Here is a 20,877-nt window from a genome sequence, read left to right as displayed (position 1 = left end):
TTTTCTAAGTAAAAGAGTTGAATTTTTAGTCAAATTAAAAATAAATAAATAAACCAAATTACTTTTTTAGTTTTTAGAAATTGACTTTTTTTTTTTAATATTGGTAAAATATAGATAATAAGCAAGAAATTTATAGGTAGAATAAGTATTTATAAGTTTATTTTTTGGAAAACTAAAAAACAAAAAACAAAATAGTTACCAAATGAGACCTAGGTGTTTTCCAGTCATAAAATCTAGGCTTAATAAACAACTAAAAAAAAACTCCTAAAAATTGCAACAACTAAATCAATGTGATGCTATTCAAGGTCAAATTTCTATATCAGACCACTACTCTACTGTTTTAATATCTATATTATAAGAATAGTTTTGAATCGTTTAAAAAAATATCTAAAAACAATATTATAACTTTTTGAAAACGTGCAAATTTTCACGTTTTAATCAGTTGGGCAGCCACGATTTCGCAACCCTTAGAATGTAAACTTTGGCCCTTCTCAACCTACTTGAAGTCTATATAAAGAAGGGAAGACTCCTATTTTAAGCAACAACTCTCCATTATCGATTCCATCACCATTCTTCACGATTTCTGTCATTTTACAACAACCCCTTGGGTCTTTTCTCAGTATTTCAAGTCAATAGCCTAAAGAACGAAAGTTCCTCTAGGGCGTAGCGGCTCTAAGTTATCTCATACCACAAAAGTGTGTGTTGAAGGGTGATCTCACCTTGAAAAAGGGAGAATCAACCTAGGAAAAGACTTGGAACTTGGGATTTATCCCAAATTCTACTCATTTGTAATCTTTCAGCATTTCATTCCATTTAATTTTTGTAGTTATTTTATTTTCTTTTTCTCAGTTGAACTCTATATTGTAGTTATGGTTATTGATTTAATAAAATTTCTTATTTAATCAGAAGTCATAGCTAAATTTCTCTAGGGGTTCGACAATGTGGATGACCTAGGGTTTTTATGTCTTAGGTAATGTTGCACCTCATACCAATTGATTTATGCATTCTTTTTGTTGAGTTTAAAGATAGCATTGGTGAATTAAATTGACCACTTAATTTAACACTTAGCAGAGCTCCAATATTGAAAAGTTTAGGGTATAAGCAGATGTCACATAGGTATATAGGATTAGGAGCCTAGAAATAGGAGAGTCAGATGCCTTAGAAATAAAAGACACCGTACGATAAAAAAATCTAAACTTAACTAATCTAAAATTCAGCTAACCATGGAAACATTAGGCATTAGCTATTTAGATCTCCTAAAGGAACTTGACATAAGACCACATAGGAGTAGTATTCTGTTCATGCATATTTCCCTGTCTTGTTGTGATGCGGCCGCAACACTTATGGCATAGAACCTGAAAGGTTGAAGCATTGTTAGCTCCTGTTTAATATCATTGTTTATTGTTTCTAAAGCTTTTTCCTATTCATCACAATACAAACTCTTCTTGGTGCCTCGGTTTCATTGATTCATAGTCATAATTAACTTAAAAATCAATCTAGTCCTGTGGGATTCAACAGTTGGAATACTCTGAGTTTATTACTTCATCGATAGTGTATGCTTACACTTAGACCTTACTTATCCATAACATTTTGTTGCTCATACATTCGGTCGATCAAGTTTTTGACGTCGTTGCTAGGGACTAGTAAAATTTTTAGTTTATTGTTGACTGTGATAGATCAATATGATCATATTAACTTTGTTTTAGGGAAAATCTAACTCGTTTTTGTTGTTGTTTGTTTTGCGAGGAGAAGCCGGTGCATGAGAAGAAGGCCCTGCCTTTTTCAACTAGATCATAAAATACAAAGGACCTTTCACCGTCGGAGAGAAGATTAAAGGCAAAAGCGTCGGGAGCAGAAGGACTTGAGCGCATAAGAGAGTCTTACTGAATTCGCATTCATGCGACAAATTCAAATGGACTCCTTTCTTAGAGACGATCATCCTATTCCTCCCATGAACGGGGTTCAATAGAATGGCAACCAGTGTCCACCACAAAAACTTAACCCCCAAAATCTATCTTCATAGTAAAATATAGAGACAGAGCCATTAAAGATTATGTAGCGTCTGCATTTCAAACCTTAGATACTGACATTCTAGATCAAACAATCGATGCGCCCGCATTTGAAATGAAACCTTTTATGTTCCAAATGTTAAACTCCTTTGGTCAATTCGTCGAGCTACCTAATGAAGTTCCCCATAAACATCTAAAACTTTTTATGAGAATCTGTTGTTCTTTGAAAATTAATGGCATTTCTGAAGATGCATTGAGACTTAAGTTATTTTCCCTATTCGTTGTAAGGAGATGCAAAAGTATGGCTCGACTTGTTACCTCCCAACTCCATTACCACATGGGATGACCTTGTGAATAAGTTTCTAAGAAAATATTTCCTGCCTAACAAAAATGTCAAATATAAAGGAGACGTCATTGCGTTCAGGAAATCTCCATATGAATATGTTGATAGAGCATGGATCAGATTCCAAAAGTTGGTGATAAAATGCCCACATCACGGACTTCCAACATGCATCTTGATGGAACAATTTTATAATAGGTTGAATCAAGCTTAAAAAATAATGGTGAATGCATCCGCGGGAGGATCTTTGTTCAAAAAGTCCATAAATGAACTCAAGAAATTATGGATATGATTGCGAACAATAACCAAAATTGGGAAGATGCATAAAATACTTCCATCACATAAACTATAGTTAACATATAAGAAATGGATACATTTGTGTCCATGAACCAATAGTTGATAGCTATTGGAAATATGATTCAAAATTTTATGATAGGATCACAAAAAGTGGTAATTATCCAAGCTGAACCTCAGACTCAAAATTGTAAATGTTGTACTGCGAACCAATTATCTAGTGAATGTATGTATAACCTTCATTCGGTGTGCTATGTAGGTTACCCGATGGTGTAAGCGCATGGGATCTATATTCCAATACTTACAACACAAGATGGAGATCACACCCAAAATTTGCATGGGCGAAGTCTAACTGCAGTGCAAGTACATCTCAACAACAGGTAAGAATAGCTCCACTAGAATTCCTGCAAGCACCATGACAACAGCTGCCAGTACAACCACCAGCAACTCCCTCAAAGAAGAACCCTACAATGGTAGACTTACTGAAAGAACATATTGCAAGGAATGATGTTGCTCTGCGTAACTTGGAGATGCAAGCCAGACAATTGGCCAAAGAGATCCCTAGTAGACCTCCAGACACTTTTCCTAGTAGCACAGAGGCTCCGAAATCAAATGGAAAGGAGCATTGCAAGGTTGGCACATTTAGGAGGGACTTGAATATGAAGGACCAAAGATGCCTTTGAACAAGAATAAAGTCGAGATAAAGGATCAACAAGTGTCAAGTCCAAGGAGAAAATGACCCCTCTAATTGCAGAAAAGAAGAAGATATATGAAAAAGAAAAAAAGAAAGACGAAGGTGAGACATCGGTAGTTACAAAAGAAAGGAATATAGTGTTGGTATACATCCAATACCTTTCAACCCCAGAGATTGCAAAAGGCGAACCAGATATGCAATTTAAGTTCTTGAACACTTTGAAGTAGTTGCATATCAACATTCCACTAGTTGAAGCATTAGAAGAAATTCCCAACTTCGAGAAATTTCTAAAGGATGTCCTATCCAAGAAGCGAAAACTGCCGAAGAGTGTTGCAATGCTTGGTTACTAGCAAAATCCCACAAATACTGAGAGACTCGGGAAGCTTTACCATCTTGTGTTCTATTGGAGGGCAAAGTTTAGGCTGAACATCGTGTGATCTAGGAGCGAGCATTAACTTGATGCCTTATTTAGTTTTTTTCTCAATTAGAAATTGGGGGAGTAAAATCGGCCACTATGACCGTTCAGTTAGCTGAGAGATCAACTACTAAACCAATAGAAAAGATGGAAGACGTATTGGTGGAAGTAGATAAGTTTGTGTTCCCTGCAGATTATATAATCTTGGATTGTGAAGCTGATGAAGAAGTACCAATAGTTCTGGGATGATCATTCCTAGCAACAGGGAGAACTCTGATCGATGTGCAAAAAGGAGAATTGACTATGCAAGTCAATGATAAAAAAAAGTCACGTTTAATATGTTAAATGCATTGAGATTTCCTGGTGATATGGATGAATGTTCATTTGTTATAGATATTGATTTTATATTTATTAATGTGTAGGATCTAGTGCTTGGAAAAGTTTAGGAAACAGTTCCTAAAGGAATTGAAGAAGAGATAGAATGGGTTGTTACGAGTTAATGAAGCTGAACAGTTTAGGAAATCCCCTTTGATGATGCTTCTCTCTCATTATCATAAGCAGATTTTCAGACTCCTCCTTTAGTACAGTAAACTTAGAACTCAGTTCCTCCCTCAGCCAGTCAAGTGCATCCTATTACTACTACTGCTTCAGCTTCTGTCCCTACCTCTGTTGCTACCACACCAACTGATGCCCCCGCAGTACCTTCTTAACAACTATATGATATCAATGCTCCATCTGTTCATGGCACAACTATGGTGGGTTATATTACTGATTGTTGGGAGAAGTCCATGGAGCAGTCTCATGCATATTGGAGGTATGCTAAGGAGCGAGACGATGCATTCCGATGCTTCCTCAATTTTGTCCGTCCTGGTTATTACCCTATTGTTTCTACATTCCCAAATCATATCCTTCGCGACCTTGTTGATGAAGAGTAAGATCTAGAAGTTGATGATGATGCTTCATCTCCTTAGGGGAGTATCATGTTCCTTCTCTTGTTCTTTCCTTTATAATATCATAACTCAATTTATTTTTACTTTACTTTTAGATTCTTTTAATAGTAATTTAGTTAGTTTTTTAGGTTAGTTTTCTTTTTGTTCTACTGGAATTTATTTTTGTATGGCTAGCTTTATGTGTGAATAGTTTGCAGTGTATTGTTTCGTTTATTATGCAATTCATGATGATACTTAGGGCATATCGCCTTTTTATGTATCTTGCATTCAACCCCAAAAAAAAGGATGCAAAACCAAGAGTCTTACTTTTTTTTATTTGTGCAAAACCTCTCTAGGCTAGTCTCTTGCATGTCCACTAGTTTAGCACACTAGGAGAACCTAGCCTTGCATGTTGCACCTAAGCCATAAAGTCATCTTCTTGTTTTTATCCCCCTTTTGTAGTTTCTCTTTCTCAAGCAATGAGGACCTTGCTTATTTTAAGTTTGGGGGGGAGGGGGAGAACTTTTTCATTTTGAAAATCAAAGTAAGCATTTACAATGGAAATGTGTGTATGTATGTGTGCTAGGTTGAGAAAAAAGAAGAAAAAGAGATAAAGCTAGGATGACACTCCTCCTTTCCAAACTAACCAAAATAGCCAGGGGCGAGCATGACACTTGTGCTTTCTTTTGTAGCAAAATGGTTAGTAAGGAAAGTGAGTGGCGCCTAAAGTGTAAGCCTTGCTCGTAGTCATATGCTCGGCATAATACCCATGTGTGCAAGCTGGAATGAAGATAGGGATGATATGATGGGTTTGTCCTAGGCAGGAAAAAGGAAAGAAAAATATAGCATTGAAATAAAGGCCTACAAAAAGTATAAATTTGGGGTGGGTGAAAATTCTATAATTCACGAGATTTGGTGAATGGCAAAGTTATAGTGTGTTAAGGATCTCACTAGGTTCAATGATTAGTAGTTAGGTTTGTGGGTATGTTCAGGCAGACTATTGAAGGATGTCAAGCCTTTGGTCAAATGAAACTCTTATGCAGAATCTTTGGGAGTTTGTAACTATGTAAGGTACTTAGATTGGAGACCCCTTCTAAAAGTTGCTCTTATTTGCATTCATCGAATTAAGCATGCATGTTTTGAACTATGGAAACTATTTTTTATGATGTTTTCTTGGGGATAAGAAAAGATTTAAGTTTGGGGGTGTGATACATGCTAAGAAATGCATGTTTTGGGCTTTTATTTGTGTACTTTTACTAAGACAAATGGACTTTTGCATGTGTTTTCCCCTAAATTCAGTCTTAATTAGTTCAAATGAGCTTGTGAGGGTTTGATTGTGCTTAAAAGGGGTTATTTGATGGTTTAAAGTTGTTTTTGTGAACTTTTGAAGGAGATTGAGACCTGATTGCTGATTTTTGTCTAATACCGCCGCGTCAGGCTACGGATCTATACCAAGCCCGTTACGCCATAATTCATTGAAGTTGATCCCAAAGTTACATTCGAGACCGTATAGCAGTAATCTCTATTTATTCACCCCAAGAATGAACGAGACCTTATTTCGCGGGATGGATTTCATTAACACGTCTCGACCAGAAATGGTCTTCGCAAGCATACCACTTTCTGTTCAAGAATCGGTAACGGTTTTAAGGAAGACATCTGCTGCGACCGCATTAGTAAGCCTAATTATCTAGATTTTGAACCATTCAAAAGAGGTTGTGATTTTCATATTTTAATCAGTTGGGCGGCCTCAATTTCACCTGGTAAACCCTTAGAACATAAACTTCGACCTTTCTCAATCGATTTGTAGACTATATAAAGAAGAAAAAACTCCCATTTCAAGCAACAACTGTCTATTGCCGATTCCATCACCATTCTTCACCATCTCTATCATTTTACAGGAACCCCTTGGATCTTTTCTCAGCATTTCAAGTCAGTAGTCTTAAGAACGAAAGTTCCTCTGACCCATAGCGACTCTAGGTTATCTCATCTCACGAAAATGTGTGTTGAGGGGCTATCTCACCTTGAAATAGAGGGAATCAACCTAAGGAAAAACTTGGAACTTGAGGATTCATCTTAAGTTCTATTGAGTTGTAATTTTCCAGCATTTCTTTCCATTTAATTTGTGTAGTTATTTTATTTTGTTTTTTTCCAATCAAACTCTATATTATTTTATTTTGTTTTTTTCCAATCAAACTCTATATTATTTTATTTTGTTTTTTTCCAATCAAACTCTATATTATAACTATGGTTCTTGATTTAAAATTTTTTTTATTATGTCATCAAAAGTCATGAGCTAAATTTCTCTAGGGGTTCGACAATGTGGATGCCTAAGATATTTATAGCTTAAGTAATGTTACACCTCATACCAACTTGATTTATGCATTCTCTTTGTTGAATTTAAAGATATCATTGATAAATTAAATTGGACGCTTAATTTAACAATTTAGTGGAGTTCTAATACTGAGAATGTCAGGAAATAAGCGGGTGTCACAAAGGGATATAGTACTAGGAGCCTAGAAATAGAAGGGTCCGCCGCCTTAGAAATATGGGACACTGTAGGATAAAGAATTTAAAGTTAACTAATTTAAGATTCAGCTAACCATGGAAACATTAGGCATTAGCTGCTTAAATCTCCTAAAGGAACTTGACACAAGACTGAATAGGAGTAATATTCTATTAATGCATATTTCACTGTCCTAGTGTGATGCGGCCGCATCACTTATGACATAGAACCCAAAAGGTTGAAGTATTGTTAGCCTTTTTTTCGATATCATTGTTTACTGTTTCTAAAGCTTTTTCTCATTCATCACAATACAAATTTATCTTGGTACCTCAGTTTCATTGATTCATAATCATAATTAACTTAGAAATCAATCTAGGCTTATGGGATTCGATACTTGGAATACTTCGAGTTTATTACTTCATTGATAGTGTATGTTTGCACTTAGACCTTACTTATCTATAACATTTTTGTTGCTTATACATTTGGTCGATTAGATTTGTAATTGGCTACATATTTGTCGAAGGATTCTATAATTTGTTTCTTGGGTTGTTTCTGTGATGTCTTATAATATGTCTCAGAGTATATTTCACACGATGTTATTGCTACAGAATATTTATTTCCTTATTTGAAATGTTTTGTGCTTTATTTTCTTGGGGTTGCTTTCCTTGTTCATGATTTGCCGAATTTATTTGGAGATATTTTCCATCTTTCCGCTGTGCAATTTAAGTTCAAGAAGTATCTTTGTTAGGTTTTTCGCACATGTCTTTATGTGAGAACGACTTCTGTGCTTTGACAGAAGAATAAAAACTCTCTATAGAGTTCACTGTTCGTAAAGCAAGAAATACTCTTGGTTCTTACCGGCTAGTTCCATAGTCCACTTGTAGTGGTTGATTCATTCTTGAGAAGTGTTCTTCATCCTTAGAGGGAGCCTAAGGCAGTATTGATTGAGAAGGGATGCTCATCTTTAAGGGGATCCTAATATAACATTCCTAGATAAGGGAATTCTCAAACTTAGGGGGAGCCTAGGTTCTTCAAATGAAGGAGAGTTCACAAGAAGGAGGAAAGATAACTTCATGGTAAGAGAGTCTCACACTCTTAGGGGACCCTAAGTGTGTCTTCACTAGTATACACATACTTTGGGGATCCTGAGTTCTATTGAGAATGAGTCTCACATCTAAGGGAAGTCTAGGTGATCAAATAAGTTGGGTTCTACATGTGTCACTGTAATCGTCGTTTTTTTACAGATAAGTACAACATTGTAAATGCTCGATTTTCTCATATTTGTAAATTATCTTTCCTGAATACACTGCCCTCTAGATGTAGGTGGTATATCACCAAACTAGGTTACCAAACTCTGAGTGTTCTTGTCTTGATATGTTGTTGTTATTTATTTGTTGTCTTTGTGATTATAGGGCATCTTATTTAACATATGTATTATGTGTGACAAATTACCTTTAAAATTTCAGCAAATCTAAAGATAAACGAGATTTTGTACAAGGTCATTATCATTTTTCTAGCAACTGCCAATTTTCTTTGATGTTTTTTTAGTATAATAGAGGCTACGGAATCAGACCACAGACTTTGTAGCCACTAAAAGATATAGATATTGATTGAGCTATACTCTCTTTCCTCATTGTTAGATAAAGAGAAACAAGAAAGAGTAGAATCTAACACCATTCTCAAGGAATCGGGGTCAGAGTTGGGAAATCTCCATTTGTGGATTGGTTTCTTAAGAAAAAATTCTCGTTTTTTATAATTCTTTTTAATTAAAATTTGATATTTGCATTAAAATTGTTACAAGTTATTATTATTGTTTTATTTATTTGGATAACTAATTTAAGAAACATTTTAACATATTTATTCTAAAATTTAATATAGAAGTTATTATATTATAATATTAAATTTAATAAACACATAGGAAGTAATGGAATTAAGCCTTCTCTCTATATTAATAATATAAGACAATATATTATATATCTTATGAATAACGCAATAAACAAATATTCTAGATGTGCTTAGGATTGGAGAGAAGGTAAGGATCTTAATTTTCTCAAGATTTCAATCCATAGTCACATCATTACAAAATAAAATTAGAAAAATACTAGGTGCATCTCAAACATACCCATCTTTATGTATTTCATTAAAATTTTAAATCATAATTTATCATATGATAAATTAATTTTTTTCCTCAAATATTTTATTATTATTTTTAGATATACGATAAATATGAGATACACAAAAATAGGTACATCTCAAATATTATTCAACCAGGTATAAAATATGCCCCAACATTCCATCACTTACTACCAACATTCCCCACCAGCATTCACATGGTTGCACCTGCAAGCAAATTTTTAAACAATAAAACAACACAGAATTGCGCCAAAAACAAAGCTTAAAAAAATTTCAAACCCCACAAAAGCTCCATCAAGTTGTACTCAAACAGATCTCACCCATTTATTGATAAATAATGGAGTTTGTCCCACTGGGCCCTTCAACATCATGTCTCTCTCCAACACTCATTGGATATCATCAACCAAATCTTCCCCTCCTTCTTCCACTCAATTCTAGGGCTGAATTCGAACCTCCCTCTCACAATGCCGGCCGCCTCGCCGCACCTCCTTGCCTTCTTCCTCCTCCTCTGCGCCGCCGTCTCCGTCTTCCCCGTTTCCGCCACCGACCACATCGTCGGCGCCAACCGCGGCTGGAACCCCGGCATCAACTACACTCTCTGGGCTAACAACCACACCTTCTACGTTGGCGACCTCATTTGTAAGTTATAAATCCTCTCTCTCTCTCTTTCCCTTTAAGATTTTGTATAGACCTGAAGTTCTAGAAGCCTTTTACTTGTTTTATAATCTTTCGAATTCAATAAAAAACATGATTCACGTGTTGTTCCCATTTTGAGAGATCAAACGTTCTAATTCTCATCCATAGTTACATTGTTGTATTATTAGAAGATAAAGGAGTAGCCCAGTGAGCAATTAGCCACTCCTTCCTTCTCTGCCCTACCTTTGTAAGTTAAAATGTAAATAATAAATGACTTAGAAAGAACTTTTAAGTCTTGTGGTCACTTGTTTATGAGGCCTTTGGGATGCTGAATTAGTTATTATAATTGGTGGTTATTATAGTTTGTGGACTATAGTAGTCTAAATAGTTTAGAGCGTAGACTATTTTAGTTTGATTATAGTAATTTATGTTTGAGTACAAATTATTTTAGTCCAGGAATAAAATAACACCGTAACAAAGAGGGAGAGAGAGGATGAGTAGAAAATAATAAACACTGTAACAAAAAGGGATTTCAAATAGTACCACAGTAATTAATGGTAAGTGATAAATAGTTATAAACACCACTATTATATTTGGAGTCCCAAACATGGAGTAACTACTCCACCAACTTCAAGTTGGGGCTCAAACAACCTTTAATGTTTAGGTAGTAATGGTGTGGACTATTGACTATGAATTACCTAAATAAAATCAAAGGTAGTGGAGTCAGATTGTTGTCTTTCAAGATGACAAGTTGACTCAGATACTTACCATATTACTTTATTGGTAGTTTTGTTACATGGCAAATGGTTATTGATAGGGTGAGTTAAAAGAGATAGAAGTTGGGTATAATTTTTGGAAGTTAGTCCATAGTGGATTTATGGTAGTAACTAGAAAGACACCTCTCCACTAAACTACTGTTATAGTGTAATGTCCTTTTTGATATTGAAGTATAGTTACTGTTACATTGTCCCAAGTGCTAACACTTTACTTACAAACCACATATTTGGCAGCATTTAGGTATCAGAAGAACCAATACAATGTGTTTGAGGTGAACCAATCAGGATATGACAACTGCACCACAGAGGGGGCGCTTGGGAATTGGAGCAGTGGCAAGGACTTCATCCCTCTCCAGAAGGCTCAAAGGTACTACTTCATTTGTGGCAATGGACAGTGTTTTAATGGCATGAAGGTGACCGTTCTTGTTCATCCTCTTCCTCCTCCTCCATCTTCCCCACTTGGCACCGAGCATTCATCGCCCTCGTCTGCCACAGCCCCAGAGGGTTCTCAACAATGGCGGATTCGTGCTCTGCTCATCTCTCTGGCTTTGATTTGGTTCGGATCTGACTGGATTTAGTTGAGCCATGGCTGGGCCATGCAGAGGTCTTTGTTGGTAAATCAAACTAGTTTTAGTGTTGGAATTGTTGTTTCCTTTTTTGAGATCTCTAGATTTGGTAACAGTTTGGGTGGCAGAATTGTGAATCCCAATTCCCAAACTTGTGAGGTGACATTGTTTGATGGTTTTCAAATTTGTGGGCTGGTTTTGATTGTTTGGTTTGTTCTAATTTGTAATGACATTATGACAATCACATCCAGGTTGTTTAAATTCCTACCAGTTGGCCCCCAAAATCGTGGGAGAATCTGCATTTGTCATACTATTCAACAAAACATGAGATGCTAAAACCATTTATATTCGTTTTATATATATACACACACAATGTCATTTTTTTTTATGTATTTAATGGTTTGTTTGACGTATAAATTATAGTTAATTCATCACCATACACATCTTGAACAAAACCAATTACCAAATACATTTTGAATACCTTGTATTCATGTTTTCTAATTACTAACCAAACACACTCTAAAATTTTCATTCCACCGAGTTAAGTATATGTTTTCCATTAATTGACTTGTAATTTTGTTAGAGAACTGTCGATAATAAAATACTCATGTAGTTGGACAAATATGACTTTCAAGTATAACTTTTTTATTTAATCAACAATGCACAAAGTCTGGTTGATTATCAAATTCTTATTTTAGTTCGTGTCAATTTAACACTTCCCTGTATTCATAGAGGTAATTGATCAGTAGACAATTTTAAGCCCAGGTTCATTAAAGTTGAGATTATCATTATTATTTAATTCAGTTCAGTAAGATTAAAGTTGAGGTTAAAGTAAACAACTTTATTTTATATCACCTGAATTTGAGTTGAACAAAAGAATGAGTTCAGAAATATGAGTTTATGTATAATCTACACAAGGTTCATAAATTTAAAATTTGAAAAAAAAAAAAAAAAAAAAAAAAAAAAAATCTAATCTATACCACACAAATTCAGTATCATTCCAACTTCTAGTAATACAGATTTAACTAGCCTAACACTCCCTTTAACAGATATTGTCAAAAAAATTTGTTAAAAATGACAATGCAGACATTTTCTTAATCTAAATCTAGTTTTGAATGAATTTTAACAGACAAATATAACATAAGATCATTCCAACAAATTAAGGACCGTTTAGATTGACTTGAGCAAAAATTGTTTTTCAAAAAACTCATTTTTATTTAAACACTTTTGATAAAAACTAATTAAAATACACTTAAAAAGCCATTTTGAACGGTTGCCAAACATTTTAATTTCTTCCAAAATGACTTATTTTTTGAAATTAAACACTTGAAAATCTATTCTAAACACACCCTAAATTACAATTAGTGAGAAATTTGAAATCCAGGAAAGATGAACAAAGGCTTCAAAATTAAGTTGAATGAATTACTAGAGATGAGCCAAGTTTTTCCTACATCTACTTACATTTCATGTTAACATTAATCTAAGAGGGGGGAAAACAGAAATAATACAATCAATGGGATTCCATTTTGTTACCTTCAACCACCCATAAATTTAAAGTGGCATCAGTCTTTTGTATCGGAAAAACCAAACAAATGCAGCAAATATGACAATTCCACTTGCTCCAGTAATTAGAAGAACCCACTTGAATGCATCAGGATCCCCAAACATTGGTATTTCAAAATTCATGCCAAAAATTCCAGCTACCACCCCAAAAATGGCAACAACAAATGTCGCAGTAGTTAGCAGTAGCTCAAACTGGATCAACTGATTACGTACATTATCCTGCACATGAAAACCTTCCGAGTAATTCAAGAAAAATATATTAAGATCGGCATGGTAAGTTTTGAATTTTAAATAAGCATTTTTCTCAATAATTTACATGTTTTTATCTTTTCAGTATGCTTAAATGGCAGGTTCTGAAAGGATTTTTACAATTTCAGGAGATTGCCATTCTTAGAAAACAGAGAGGATATTGATCATACTCTAAAATGTATTATATTATAATTAAAAACCCAACCGTTCAGAGAGTGAATGAGTATGGACGGACAATCGAAAGAAGAGAGAACGCGAGCATACCAGTTGAATGTTGATGAAATCTTCTGTGTCATCGATGTATTCCTTCAACTAAAGTGGGAGAAATGAAATAAGAACGTTAACTTCATCCCACAGAGGAAAAGGAGAGAAGAAACTAATTAAGACTGATGTGTAGAGCATACCGATGTCAACTTATTCAGGGTGCTATCAATGACAACAAAATATGCTTCAAGAAGCATCTCGAGCTCCTCTATATTTTCAGTGGTACTTTCTGAACTTCTCATGCTCTCATGCCGGCTCCTGGCAATGCTCAGGCTCTTCTCAAGCCTGCGAGTTTCGGGTGGTGAAGATACAGGAGAAACAGGAGCAGAAATAGACGCTCCATCAATTGATCTGTATCCAGTCACAGACTGATCACCATAAACAAATGACTCCATTCTCATTTTCTTCTCGGTGAGATACATTTCTGCCATATCTCCATCATCATCCATGAGCTGCTCTATTTCATCCCTAACCTAAAAAGATGCAGTTCAAATAGAGAACAAAGAGTCGAAATGGCATAGATAACATTCATTTGCGTAAATCAAGATCACTATAGTAAATGTGGAATACCTTCTGAACCCTTCGAGTCAGGGCAACAAGTCTGCTTTTCAAGCGACGGACCCGCTCCAAATTTAATGTACTGATTTTAGACGTAAGTTCATCCAGCAATGGGTATGCTTCGATTTCTAATTCTGCAGCCTTTAGGGAAAATAGCAAATATAGGTATTATCACAGTAGAAGAACCAATTACTAGCTAATAAAAATATGATGAAATAAAGCAAATATAGGTATTATCACAGTAGAAGAACCAATTACTAGCTAGTAAAAATATGATGAAATAAATCAAAGATGGTTTTATTTATAGGTATTTATAGGTAAGTGTTTCCTTTTTCTTTTTCTTTTTTTTTTTTATCCTTTTTCAATTATATTATTTACTGTCCAGGGGGCCTTAACTTTTCAAGGTCTCAAGTACAGAAGCCAACAAGGCCCTTATAAGAAAGATCCTTTTCTTCATCCTCAGTTTGCTAAACTAAGAACCAAGCCAGAAAGCAATACATCATATTCATATGCATCTAAAAAATTAAATATTGACATTTATAGACATCGTGATCCATATGGTGTGTAGTTAGGGTACTGCATCAAATGAGTAAGAATAATAACAATATCCATGAAACATACAGCCAAGGTTTCACAGAGGCATAAACCATCTGTTATACATAATTTACATAGAGGAAGAAGGATCATTCAGGCTGAGATTCTTCATAAACAATCTAGATGTTAATTAACATGCTAGTACTAAATTGAAAACGAGTAAAGAATTTTACCCACATAAACCACATTGCCTGAAAGAATCATTATGAAAAAAAATGAGGATAATAAAAATTTGAATGTTTAACACAAGATGAAGTACATATATAGTCTCTCCGACAAGATAAATAGACAACATTTTCCGCCAAATAGAACGAAATCTAAATATCTTCCACCTTCCATCCTATAGAAAAGTCCTCAAGAAGTAGAACTGCACAATGGTATAACTTGAGCAGAGGTTCACAGTGATAAACAATACAAGCAGGATCATCTTTAAACTCTCATATCTTCAGCGTGATGAATTTGAGAGGAGTAATAAACAATAATATATGAAATTGCATGATAATCAAAATGGGAAAAGTAATGTTTAGTCTCACTAGAAACCTTACGACCTTAAATGTAGAAGATGAATGATCCTTCAAAATCTTATTTGCTTTATCTGTTAATATATTTCAAATGGCAGTTATGGAAAAGCATTACTTAAACTTCTATTGCCTCTCTCTCTCTCTCTCTCTCTCTCTAATTAATTATTAATATTATTATTACTTTTTTAAGAAAAAGCACTACTTAATTAAAACACATACAATTAAAAAATAAATAAATAAAACATATACAATTAACATGCGATAAACAAATTAAAAGAAACAGCTCAAACTTCTATTTCTACTTACCTGGGAATCAAGAAATGTACAAGCTGCTTCCAAAGCAACTTCTAAAGCTCTAAACTCAAAGGGCAAATAATCAGGAGAGGTGTTTCCAAATACATTATCAAAATTCCTACTTCCCCTTCTTCGGTTTAAGTCAGCACCATGATTTGCATCATTCTGCCAGACCTCATCAACCCCAGTAGCTTTCAATCGCCTTTGTAGCTCTACCACATACTGCAGTACATAACTATCAAGGGAATTTAACAGCAAAACTTCATCAGCTGTTATAATACAACGAATCTGCTCTAGATTGACTACAATAGCCTTCTCTCTACCAAGAATTGTTGAAGGGTAAACAAACAAAGGATCAAGCAACCGCAAATCACGCGCAGGTAGATCACAACGACGCATCATGGTGAACTTATCAACCTCAATAATCTGGGAGTTCCCAGAGGAATCTACCCGGATCCAAGATCTAAGTCCCTGTCCTCGCTTCTTCAGTCCTAGAACATCCACACCTTGAAAAGGCACCCTGCCAGAGGCTGATGGTCGATTATTAATTGCCTCCCTAAGATTAATAGCAGAAGCAGGTTTTGGTGGAAGCAACCGCTCTTTGAGATCCGCCATTTACAGAGATATCTAAATGGAACAACTTAAAACAATTAGGAAACAAGCACATTCCCAATCAACCCCACATATATTAGTTGATATATAAACGCCCGTTTTGATTCTACCAATCACGCACTTCTAGCTCGAACAAACAATAATCAGCAACATGAAATCAAATATTTTTCCTAACATAAAATGCAACAGTGATTAAATAACCCATGCGCAAGGTTCGTGCAGTCTACAAGTATTAGTAACTCACCAAAAATTCTCAACCAAATCAAATTCTCACCGGAATAACTCTATCTCTGTAGATGTAAATGGCAACCGCAGGTATCAAATCATGTAATAAAAAAATAGAAAACGCAAAAGAAAAAGAGAATCACCTCCAAAGGAGAAGTAAGGCGGCGGTCCCTCAGAGAGCGTACAGGCGATGAAAATATACAACAACTTATCCGATTTCACTGGCGAAAAACGATTAAATCAAGGATTGGACGAGAAAAGAAGAATGAAAACCTAGATTTCAGAGGCGATAAGGGTGAGAATTCCGATTGGGTTACGTGAAAGATGATCGGAGATTGATTGAAATTGGGAACGATGATGTGATTGACGAAGAAGAATCAAGAAAAGAAGCCAAGCAGGTTCAGGAATCTCAGCCTTCAAGTGATGCTGACCATATAGTTTCACACAAAATTAACTCTCAATTATCACTCATCACTTCTCAATTATTCCAAAAAACAATTAATTTCAAGGATAAAATTTTATAGAAGCTTTTCCTTCGTTCTTTTAGTTGAATACTATTTCCTACTTATAAATATATACTTAAAGTCCTTACCAAAATATATATATATATATATATATACACACACTTCAAAGTTGAATTCCAATTCCAAACATGCATGTATGTTATTAAAGTTAAATAAAATAAATATTTGAATAATCTAATTTAATATAAATGTTTATTCTAGAATCATTGAAATTTACTGTGCCATTAGAATTTTACCTTTTTTAAAAAAATTGAATTTCAATTTTAGGTTTTCGATAGGATATTATTAAAGTTTACAAATTATAATTTATTTGATTTATAGATGACAACCAATTAGATAAAATCATGGATAAATATTAAAGTTATTTAAAACTACTAGTTGGAACCACTAGTTGGAACCATGTGTGTTGTACGTGTTAAATATATGTATAAGTTGAAATAAAGAGTGTTATAGATATAAAATGTAATAGAGTAAACTTAAATATTTAATGAGGAAAAAATTCAATAAAACTACCAACTGCGTTGTAAACCATGTGTGTTGTACGTGTTAAATAATTTTTTTATCCGTTTAAATGTTTGATATTAAGAGAAGAAACGAACTTCCTTAAAACATATGAACAAACTAATACTATTTACATTTATAATAAGAAATCTTTAAAATAAATATATGGTCTATTGTAACTATAACTACTATTCGATTTTACATTTTTTTAATAAAAAGTAAAAGACTATTCAATCTAAATCTTTTTTCCTTAACTAGTTTATGGCTAGTTGTTAAAAGAAAAGAAAAATATATAAGATAAAAAAATTTATTCAACGATAAGAAAAAAATTAGTTTAATAAGATGACAAAAAAAATGTTAAAACTAACATATATAGGGGATGATGTATCATAAATATAAAAAAAATGGAGAAATGGTCTAACTATAGAAGTAGAAAAAGAAGAAAACAAAATAGTTAATGAAATATTAAAGAAAAAAAAGTTATATGGGATTGGATTGGTGTAAATATTCAAACGGAATAAAAATGACATGAAGCTACATAAGGAAAAAAAGAATAACAACGAAATATAAAAACAATAAAGAGAAGAAAAGAAAAGAAAAGAAAAGCAGATAGTGAGAAAATTATTAGCAGTTTTGTTTATTTATGGAGAACATTAAATCAAATCTCAAAATTATTAGATATAACGAGTTTTTTTTTTCAAAAAAAATATTTTGTATTTAACGTGGATCATTCTTTTTTTAAAAAATCATTATGCATTTAATTTGAATGTAATAAGATTATTTTAAAATATTAGATAAAATGAGATTTTATTTTTTAAAAACTTTTTCCTTTTAATCTAAATTTTAGATAGAATGTGTTTTTTTTTTAAAAAAAAAAATTCTTTTAACGTGAATTCTAAATTAAATGTTTTTTTTTTTTTTTTTTTCATGACAGGTTTTTAGATAACATGATTTTTTTTTTTTTTGTTAAAAACGTATTTTCTTTTCGTGTGAATTTAAGATAGATTTTAGATAACATGGAATAGTGACAAATTTTGATTTTCAAAATTTTCTCCTTTTATTTAACCTAAACTAGAGAATAAATGTGATTTTTTTAAAAATCTATAACGTAATTTTTTAAAAATTTTATTTAATTTAATGTGTGAGTTTGTAGGAAAATCTTTAAATAGAACCGATGAGATTAAAAACAACAAATAATAAAACTCTAATATGATAATCAAAACTAAATCTAAATTAAAAATTTGAAATACATCAAATTAAGAAAATAAAATTGAGGGAAAAAAGATTGTTTTGATTTTATTATTTTTCTTAATTGAATCTTTAATTTAAATCAAAACAATTTTTTCTATTTTCTTAAAAAATTTGTGAACTTTCTAATTTTTTGAATCAATCGTGTGTATTTACAACAAAATTGAGAAAAAACAAAATAAAAAGAAGTACAATCACTCAACTAAATTGATTGATGTGCATTTGTATTACAAAATTGAAAAGAAAAAAAAAGGAAAAAAATCCTATAAAACCACTAAATTGCTTGAACCTCGAGAGCAATAGTCTTCTGCTCCACCTTTTTTATTAAGTGATAATCAATAGAGGTCTTTTCTCCACCATTTTCAAATGTGAGGATGAGTAGCCTAATCCATATTACAATGATTATGAAAAGAGAGAAACATCAGATCACTTTACTTGTAGACCTCATAACCTCAAGGATGTTCGAGAGGAAGATTTGAGAATTGATATATTGAAAAAGGGTGCGCTTATATAGACATAAAAAGGATCATTTAAAATGAAAATAATAAAAATAAAAATCTTAAAATCAAAGATACATAATTTATTTTAAATTAAATAATTTGAATTGATTAATTCGATGGTTGATATCATTAAAAAAAAAAAAAAAACAACAACGTGAAGATTAAATAGAGATTTTTTTATTTAATGATTTTAATGTAAAATTACCTTATATAATCCTAACCAATCACTAAAGAGCAAACATTTAGATAGTATATATGAAAGAAAATCAATTGTCAGTGCATGATTTAATTTAGAACTAACTAAATATAACTAAATGTAAATAATTAAGGTCCTATTCGGTAACCATTTGATTTTTTTTGTTGTTGTTTTTGAAAATTAAATCTATTTCATCTACATTTCTTACAATAATTTTCATTCGTTGAATTCTTAACCAAAATTCAAAAAATAAAAATAACTTTTAAAAGCTACTTTTTTTAGTTTTCAAAATTTGACTTAGTTTTTAAAACCATTAGTGAATTTTTGGAGGTATAGATAGTGTCTATAGGCTTAATTTTCAAAAACAAAAACAAAAAACAAAATTGTTACTAAACAGGCTCTTAGTGATAATTGTCTCTTGATTATTTATTTTTATTTTGATGATTTGATTGCCTATTTTTTTTTAAATGTGATCATCCACTCTTATTTTTTAAAAGAAAAACATTTTTTTTAAAAAAATTTGATTTGGATAATTTGATTACATTCTAAATTTTAAACTTTAAATTAAACCAAAATATTTTTTCTATTTTTTTAAAAAATTATGTGATAATCCAAAGTATTATTATTATGGCAAATTATTATAAATAGATAAATTCAAAAAATATTTACACTATATAGCAAAATGTTCTAAAAGTACAAGCATTTTTGGAACTTTTTGCTATAAAATATAAATTTTTTTAAACATATTTTTATATTTAAAAAGACCCTTTTTTATTCTTTAATTTCGTGATAAGCATGTTAAAGAAAATCTTTTTAATTTTGATTTAGATGATGTGATTGTCCTTCCAATATCAAACTTTAATTTAAAGTAAAGTATTACGATTATCCTCCTTATTTCATTTTTTTTTTCAAATTTTAGTTAAGTCAAAATATTTCTTTAGAAATCTTAAAAACTTAAGAAGTACAAAAGCATGTAAACATAATAAATTGTTATAAACCCCTAAACTCATTAATGTGCATTTATAAAAATTAAAAAGTAAAAAAACTAGAAAAATATAAAAGTAGTCAATCACTCTCTTCTCTATTACTTTGTCAACCTCAAAATTACTTGAATCTAAAAAACGAGTGTCTTGTTCTCCATCTTCCACAATATATAAGGATTAGCAGGTGAATCCATATGTATAGAAAAAGAACTACAAAAGCATATAAAAAAATAAATTATATTAAATCACTCTATACATTCATGTCTTTTTACAAAATTGAAAAAAAAAATGACACACCTTAAAAAGAGAGAGAGATGTGAAAGCTCCTTCTACACCTTAAAAAAAAAAGGAATATAGGGAAAAAAAATTAACATTAAGAAAGAAGAGATGCCTGAAGTAGAAAATTGAAGGTGATGTCTACTTCTAAAGCTAGGGGAAAAAAACTTTAAGCTTAAAGAAAAAGGAATAAAAACCACACAACGTTGCTATTAACAATATTAAAAAAAAATAAAAAAATCAATGCTTCAATTTTTTGCAAAAAACAAAATGAAAGCAAAAAAATTGGAAGGAACGGGTTAGCAAAATAAAAAAAATAAAAATAAATAAATAATAAGAAGAAAAAGGAGAGGAGCATGATAAAATCAGAGGTTTGATTTAATTATTTATAAAATATTTTGATTTCAAATCCTAATTTGATTTTATTTTGAATCAAATTATATTTAGATTTCAATTCATAATTTGATTTGTTTT

At 32.3% G+C, this 20,877-nt stretch overlaps 2 protein-coding genes and 1 long non-coding RNA gene across 5 annotated transcripts; 1 reads left to right on the top strand and 2 right to left on the bottom strand.

The window, feature by feature from the left end:
* Nucleotides 1-9,294: 9,294 nt before the first annotated feature.
* On the bottom strand, nt 9,295-9,778 carry LOC120090349. The gene is made up of 2 exons (XR_005485523.1): nt 9,638-9,778; nt 9,295-9,524 (listed from the first exon to the last, which is right to left on the bottom strand). It is a non-coding gene; the product is annotated as an uncharacterized LOC120090349 (long non-coding RNA).
* LOC120090348 (lamin-like protein) lies at nt 9,477-11,618 on the top strand. Its single transcript, XM_039047945.1, has 2 exons — nt 9,477-9,956; nt 10,964-11,618. The coding sequence occupies exons 1-2, from the start codon at nt 9,782-9,784 to the stop codon at nt 11,305-11,307; spliced, it is 519 nt and encodes a 172-aa protein (XP_038903873.1). The 5' UTR covers nt 9,477-9,781; the 3' UTR covers nt 11,308-11,618.
* Nucleotides 11,619-12,683: 1,065 nt separating this feature from the next.
* LOC120090347 (magnesium transporter MRS2-1-like) lies at nt 12,684-16,720 on the bottom strand. Of its 3 annotated transcripts, XM_039047943.1 has the most exons (7): nt 16,319-16,720; nt 16,195-16,240; nt 15,351-15,965; nt 13,942-14,070; nt 13,512-13,844; nt 13,372-13,419; nt 12,684-13,077 (listed from the first exon to the last, which is right to left on the bottom strand). In XM_039047943.1, exons 3-7 carry the CDS (start codon nt 15,951-15,953, stop codon nt 12,847-12,849), a joined length of 1,344 nt encoding a protein of 447 aa, XP_038903871.1. In that variant the 5' UTR covers nt 15,954-15,965; nt 16,195-16,240; nt 16,319-16,720; the 3' UTR covers nt 12,684-12,846. The 3 variants fall into 3 exon arrangements, with proteins under 3 accessions (XP_038903871.1, XP_038903870.1, XP_038903872.1); XM_039047942.1 differs by lacking the exon at nt 16,195-16,240 and having other exon boundaries at nt 16,319-16,718; XM_039047944.1 differs by lacking the exon at nt 16,195-16,240 and having other exon boundaries at nt 12,920-13,091; nt 16,319-16,719.
* Between the last annotated feature and the right edge of the window lie 4,157 nt (nt 16,721-20,877).

The sequence above is a fragment of the Benincasa hispida genome, chromosome 11 (assembly GCF_009727055.1).
Source record: "Benincasa hispida cultivar B227 chromosome 11, ASM972705v1, whole genome shotgun sequence".
NCBI classification, from domain to species: Eukaryota; Viridiplantae; Streptophyta; class Magnoliopsida; order Cucurbitales; family Cucurbitaceae; genus Benincasa; species Benincasa hispida.
This window is presented reverse-complemented; position numbering and strand designations above follow the sequence as displayed.